Source organism: Dama dama, chromosome 7 (genome assembly GCF_033118175.1).
Source record: "Dama dama isolate Ldn47 chromosome 7, ASM3311817v1, whole genome shotgun sequence".
Classification (NCBI taxonomy): domain Eukaryota; kingdom Metazoa; phylum Chordata; class Mammalia; order Artiodactyla; family Cervidae; genus Dama; species Dama dama.
In genome coordinates, this window is record NC_083687.1 from 39,544,527 (window position 1) to 39,552,038 (window position 7,512).

Genomic DNA, 7,512 nt, shown 5'->3' on the forward strand with positions numbered 1-7,512 from the left:
CGCTCCCCACCAAGGGCCGCCCGCAGCGCGCCCACCACCCCGCGCGATGCGAGCCCACCTCCCGCCCGGGCTGGGGACGGTGGGGACGGGAGGGCATTTACCGGAGGGCCGCCGCCGCCGCTGCCGCCGCGTCCCAGTGCTGGTGGCTGCTGCAGCAGCCCGGCTCTGCCGGAGGGTCCGTGCGGCGTGGTGTAGATGAGGCTGCCAGCGGTCTGCTCCACGCCGGGGGCACTGGGGAGGAGGGGGCCGGCGGCGACGGCGCCGCTTTGGAGGGAAGAGGAACAGGAGGTGGTGGAAGTGTTCGTGGTGAGGATCTGGATGTACGCGCTCGGGGCGGCGGCGGCGGCGGGGAAGCCGGGGCTGGCTAGCAGTGCCCTTTTGTCCATGGAGGCTGCAGCGGCCGCGGCGACGACAGCCGCCCCCTCCCCACCCCCGGCGGTCACCAGGTACTGCTCCAGGGCGGGCTGGATCCCCTTTCTCATCTCTCGCTCCTGCTCTTTTTATTGCTATGGTAATATTAACGTATTGTTTGCAATTTCTTTTATTATTTGCAGTCGGAGTTTCCAAGTCTCTCCTCCTTCTCTCCTCCCCGCCCGGCGCTTCCGAGCCCCTTCTCTCTCTTTTCTTTTTATTTTTCCGCACCGCACGGGCCCCGGGGGCCAAAAATAATCGGGGCCCTGGAGAGAGGAGGGTCCCGGCCGCACGGATATCGGGCCCCGAGGGGGGATGAAGGCGTCGGGGGCGGCCGATGCAATGGATTGCGAGGCGGCGGCGGCAGCCCGAGTGCTGCGGCCGGCAGCTGAAAAATGGCTCCAGGAAGCTGCTGCTGACAATGAATGAAGGGATACGGTTTACGCGCCAAGGTCCTCCCGCGAAACTCAGATTTCCCGCCGGCTTTTCAAACCATATTTGCATATCCCCGCCCCTCAACCCGCCGAGGACCGTTCCCACAGCCCATTGGGCCTCTGTCTCATCCCTTCCGTCCCAATCGTGGAGCAGGGCCGCAACTTGCCGGTTTCAATTGGCTGCCGCGCATCATGGTTGCCGGGGCGACAGGCCCCTATTTGCATAGGCTTCCTTGATTGGCTGGGATGGAGTGTGGGTTTTAGAAGGTGGGGGGTAAAGTCTGCCTTCTCTCCCACGGAAGACCACGCCTTGTACAGGCTCCTCCCCCGTACCCGCCCTCCAGCCGGGCGGGCGCTGCTGACCTGGGCAGGGACTCCGCGCCCCGCAGACTCAGTGTGGATTTAACCTAGAGCGCAAGTTTCGCTTTTAGAAATTGTCAAGGTGACCAAGGGGACACTTTTCGGGGCCTCGCTTTCGCCTGACCAGTAATCGTAATAGGTGAACGACAGCGAGAGATTCTCCCAAGTATGTGCCAAAGGCAAGTTGGACCTTGCAAATGACGCCTGGCAGGTGGAAACTGAGCCCTTTAAATCGTGGGTTTCCCCCTTCCTGAAATCCAACCAATGCGGCAAGAGCTGATCCCGAGGCCGAGGCTGACAGACAGAAGCATGTGGGCAGACAGAATCGTGGGGGCAGAAGGTTCGACTGACGTGGTTGCGGGCACCATTTAGTTACCATTCCAGATCATTTCTGGTAGTTTCATTATTAGCCTGATGGGATTTAAGTAAAAATTAACTCCAAATGTTTTGCCAAGTGAAATCTTATAACGAATTTCGAGTTCAGCAGACACCTCCTACCCCTCACCCTCTGGCCCAGAAGCACCCAGGGCAGTTAATCTGGGCTAACCTAGGACTGCTCGGCGGGTTTCTAATCCGCCGAACGGTAATCCGAAGAAGTACATGCTTCCCACGATGACGTCTTGCTCCAAACAAACGCTGCACGCCTGGCACCAGCACTTTACAATTTTGGTTTCCTAGCAAGTTCTCAGACAGGACGACCCAAACCTATTCCAAAATATTTTCAAAGAACTTTTTAAAGTAAACTAGACATTGCCACCAGAAAAATATTAAATTGTTGTCAAACTGACTTTTGTACTGCTACAAGTATTCATGGATTTTTAAATTGAAGATTGTGCTTTTGAGACTGAGCAGGAAAAGGACCCCGAGCAGGTTGAGAGAAAAGGTGTACATAGGTCAGGTCATCATTTACAGTTCCAGTCACTGAGAATTGTGCAAAATAACTGCTGATCTGATGTTCACTGGGTGATGAACATTGCAATACCTCCAGCCCTTTTGCAAGACTATTATTATTATTAATTTCCAAAACTCATATACTCAGTCCTATGAAAAGCCTGACAAGATATATCAGTCTTATTACCTGAAATAGGGTGAGCTAAAGGATTGTTAAAACTTGCACCAGGCTCAGGAAAATTTTGGTTTTTGCATTCGAGCTGTTTGAGGATCCAAGGCCCAGTACCCAAACCTTTATTAACATAAATGATACGTGTCATCAAACTGACACTATCTTTAGGACAGATTAGGTGGTATTTGTAGGGCATCAATGCCTCGTTGGGCTAGAGGCATAAGGTATTAGCAACTTCCTCGGTCTTGATCATCAATGTTACATTCCACTGTGGGTCACTGTGGAAGAAACTAGTAACTACTTGGATATCACCAGCTGTAGAATGTCACTGGGCTTCGCTGTGGGCTCAGCAGTGAAGAATCCTCTATTGTAGGAGACATGGGTTTGATCCCTGAGTCAGGAAGAACCCTTGGAGTAGGAAATGGCAACCCACTCCAGTATTCTTGGCTGGAAAATTCCATGGACAGAGGAGCCTGGCAAGGCAACAGTCCATGGGATTGCAAAGAGTCGGACACGACTGAACAGCAATAACAACGTCACTGGCAGCATGAATTGGGTGAATATTGTGGGGATTGTGGAAGGAGTGATGGGCAACAGGCACTCTCATTATAGACCTGATTTTAAGATGAGAGACAAGCTTAGGACTTGGGACTGTGCACAGGATCTCTGCCTGAACTCCTCACGCTCCTCCTTACTGCTCACAGTAAGATGGATAGGACATGGTCACAGGTATCAAGTGTTCACCACCTAGACCCACCCCTGTGGTTCTAGTTTAGAAAGCTTTGAAATATTTACCGTTCTACCTTAGCCAAGTTACATTTTTTAATGTAAGGTATTTGCTGGAAAAAGACATGTTTTGACATGTTATGCTTAGTGAACCCCAGGATGGGGTGGGAAGGGTTCAAAGAGAGAAGAGGAAGGACTGGAAGTTAATTTGTGGAGAGGTAGCATGTTTTAGTAGAAAGAAAATGGGATTTGGAGCCAGAGTGATCTGGGTTTAAATTCTGTCTCTTCTACTTACTGGCTATCTAACTTTCATCTTTAAAAGCTTGTGTTCTTGTATGTTAAATGAGATCCCGTATTGTTAATACTGATATCACAAGATTATGATGAAAAGGGGCAATAATAATAGCACTTTAATTAATAGGTATTTGTGATTCTGGGCTTCTCCAGTGGCTCAGCAGTAAAGAATCTGCCTGCCTGTTCAGGACAGTTGGTTTCAATCCCTGGGTCAGGAAGATCCCCTGGAGAAGGAAATGGCAACCCACTCCTGTGCGCTTGCCTGGGATATCCCACGGACCATGAGCCTGGCTACACTCCATGGGGTCACATAAGAGTTGGACGTGAATTGGTGACTAAACAACAAACAACAATTTATGATTCTGCCTATTTGTGCACTTGCTCTTTTTGGTCCAGTTCTGACTCAGCCTCTAATCTTCCCACTGCCCCTGGATGTCCACTTGCCGTGGCAGCTTAGCTTTGTTCCAGGGCAGGAGCACAGTCGAGTCCTGGTTAGGGGAGATTATAGAATCCTGACTCAGAAGTTCAAGGTAACAAGGTCAACTTTGCAGCTCCTACTCCAACCCGCTCGTCTGTCAGTGGCCAGCTTCTGACTGGTCCCTAAATCTGAGCCCCAAGACCTTCCCTCAAAGGTCAGGCTGCTCTAGCACTGGAGCCAGACTGTTCTTGCCAATCACCCCCACGCTCTCCCTTGCTCTGACAGTGACTCAAGGCAACTAATTGTCCCAGAATTGGCCCCTGATTCCATTTGAATGGTGTCAGTGCTCCCAAAACACATTTTTGTACTAATCTCTAGAACCTGTGATTGTGACTTTATTTGGAAGAAGGGTCTTTGCAGATATAATTAAGCTAAGAATCTTGAAACAAGATCATTCCGGATTATCTGAATGGACCCTAAATCCAATGACAAGTATTCTTAGACACCCAGAAGGGAAACGTGTAGAGAGGGCGGGATGGCCATGCTAAGACAGCAGCAGAGGTTGGAATGAGGAGCAGAATTTGAAGAATGCCAGCAGCCACCCGAAGCTGGAGGAGGCAAGGACCAGAATCTCCTCTAGAGCCTCTGGAGGGAGGAGAGCCTTGCCAACACTTTGATTTCGGACTTCCGGCTTCTAGACCTGCAACAGAGTAGGTTTCTGTTGTTTTCAGCTCCCCCGTTTATGGTCATTTATTATGGTAATCCTGGATCGGTTAACCTACCTACCTGAGCCTCAGACCTCTTAGCTGCTACTCATCCTGTTTTGAATTGTTGCCAAGATACCATTCCCTACTATACACGGATGATATTCATTGCCAGCCTGGGTGATAGCTCCTGTTGAAAATTCTTCAAAGTATGACTTGCTGACCACCTGGTGTAGACTTAACCTAGGAGATTATAAAAGTGCAGATTCCTGAGCTCTACCCCAGCCAATCAGAATCCCTGAGACAGGGCCTGAGAATATCATTTAACGAGTCTCTCCAGGTAAGTCCTTTATGCTCTAGAGTTGATGGCCAGGATCAAATAGTCTGGCCATTATTTCCCATTGCTACAGCCAACCTTGCCACCCCAATGTCTAATACCCTGATGGGTGCTTCCAGTCTCTTACTGCACCTTCTTATCCTGCCGTTTATTCTAACAAGTTCTTTATTCACACACACACACACATATTTATAGGCTTCCCAGGTGGCACTAGTGGTAAAGAATCCACCTGCCAATGCAGGAGACAAGGGTTTGATCCCTGGGTCAGGAAGATCCCCTGGAGAAGGCATGGCAACTCACTCCAGTATTCTTGCCTGAATCCCCAGTCCATAGGGTTGCAAAGAGTGGGACATGACTGAAGCAACGTAATATGTATATATATATATATATACACACACACATTATACACACTACTGGTATAAAGTTTGACATTACAGTTTTCTCTAAAAGCCTTCATTTTTCAGTGTCAAATACAATTTGGCCAACATCCATAAGATCTATATAAGTAACTCCCAAGAAATAATACTATTCAATATTAAATGGTTGTCTTGGAATTCAATGTTAAATCTTCAGATGGAAAAATTATGGGTTTCCAAGATTAAGGAAACTGCTCACAAACCCAGATAGTCTTTGGAACATCTAAAGTTTAAATTGTGCCTCTAATTTAGTTTAGCCAAATCTGGTTGCTGCATTAGATTGAGAGTATAGAGTTTTGAATCTAAAGATTTGAATGTAAGAGTTTTCTATTGCAATCCAGTTGGTTGCCCACATAGAAATAGCATTCTGTTTTGTTTTTTTTTTTTATCTTCCTGGTTAGGAGAGAAAAGGAGCATGTCCTTAAGCCAGTACCATAGCAAACACTAGTAACAAAATTTCTAGGTGCTCATCCTTGAAAATTGACCATTATAGTTATTACAGATAGTTTAGGTGCCAGTGTAGAGTTTCTTGTCTTCAGTTCTCTGACCAGACCAGGAAGGTACTGTTTAGATAGAACTTTTGTGTTTTTAAATAAATCTCAGATGAACTTCCTGCATTAGAGCATTAGTCTCCATTTCATCTACTGAATCTGAATTTCTGGTTGGACTCCAGGAATCCACATCATAAACAGGATAATTGTGATGCAGGTGGTCCACAGAATACACTTTGGGAAATGCTGCCACACAGGCATACATGCCCCAGCAGTCTCTGCTCTATGCATTGGCTTCCTAGGCAATGATGACATAGACAATTCTCTTGTATATAGAATCTTTGAGCAACTAATGTTAACCATTGTTAGTGTAACTATTTATTTAGACTGTACTGTGATTGCAGATTGCCTTTTCTACTAAAGCTCTTGCTGGCTCAGTGAACAATACTATTTAGATACAATATACTGGATGGGGGGGAAAATGGTATTATCTCAAAGTTGTGTGTTTCCTTGCTGTCTCGAAGCAGATTTTAATCTTTTTAAAATTTTTGACAACTTTTAGTTGTCTCCTTATTCACCTTAGCTCACTGAAAATGTACTTACTTTAAAGATCCTATAAATAGAGTGACCACCCACTAGTGTGGGATATAAGTAAGTCACCCCTCTCAGCGTGGTATTTTTATCTTTAAAAAGCCGAATTTCTTAGAAGAATCTTATGGATCACACAGTAATTACCAGGCTTTTATTGAAACAAAAAAATACAGATACAGAAAACTAAACAAAACAAATCACGGATTATTGAATTATTATAAGGTGAACACTCTTGTAAGCACCATTCAAATCAGAAAGTAGAACTTGATCGGCACCCCTGAAGTCCTTTACATTCCCCAAATCCTGATCACAGCCCCTTCCCTCCCAATAAAAGTACCATTAGCCTGGTAGTTTTAAGTCTTCACTTCTTTGTTTTTAAAAAAGTTTGTCACCCAAATATGCATCTCCAGGGAATATAATTTAGTCATGCCCATTAAAAATGTTGATATGCCTTACTGTATGCTCAGTCATGTCTAACTCTATGCGGCCCCACAGACTGTAGCCCACCAGGCTCCTGTCCATGAGATTTCCCAGGCAAGAATTCTGGAGTGGGTTGCCATTTCCTTCTCCAGGGGATCTTCCCAACCCAAGGATCAAAGCTGCATCTCTTGAGTCTCCTGCATTGGCAAGTGACTTCTTTACCACTAGTGTCCCCTGGGAAGCCCTGATATAAAGTTTTTTTTTTTTAAATTTATTGAAATATAGTTGATTTATAATGTTGCATCAGTTTCAGGTAAACGGCAAAGAAATTCAGTTATATATATGTATGTATTTTTTCGTATAGTCTCTTCCATTATGGGTAATTACAAGATTCTGCATGTAGTTCTCTGTGCTTGTTGGTTATCTGTCATATATATACTAGTGTGTATCTGTTAATCCCAAACTCATAATTTATCCTTCTTCCCCTTTGTTAACCAGAAATTTGTTTTCAATGTCTGTAAGTCTATTTCTATTTTGTAAATAAGTTCATTTGAATCATTTTACATTCAACATATAAGTAATATCATATGATATTTCTCTTTCTCTACCTGACTTACTTAGAATGATAGTCTCTAGGTCCATCCATGTTGCTGCGAATGGCATTATTTCATTCCTTTTCATGACTAAGTAGTATTCCACTATATATATCTAGATACACACACCACATCTTTGTCCATCTGTCAGTGGACACTTAAGTTGATTCCATGCTGTCCTGATCAATTTTGATTCCACTCCCAGCAGTTCCTCCTTGGTCTTCCTCTCTGTCTTAAAAGGGAGCCCTGAGGTC

General features: G+C 45.7%; 1 protein-coding gene across 5 annotated transcripts in view; it reads right to left on the reverse strand.

Moving 5' to 3' along the window:
* The window catches only part of E2F3 (E2F transcription factor 3), an 84,921-nt gene extending 83,767 nt beyond the window's left edge, over nt 1-1,154 (reverse strand). The window contains exon 1 of one of the 5 annotated variants that reach the window (XR_009693635.1): nt 102-1,150. Coding sequence is in view for 4 of the 5 variants with exons in the window: in XM_061147522.1 (XP_061003505.1) it covers nt 102-915 (814 nt within the window). In the remaining variant the exon portion in view is untranslated. Of the gene's footprint in view, nt 1-101 lie in introns of all 5 variants that reach the window. The other 4 variants (XM_061147522.1, XM_061147524.1, XM_061147523.1 and 1 more) reach the window with 4 other exon arrangements.
* Between the last annotated feature and the right edge of the window lie 6,358 nt (nt 1,155-7,512).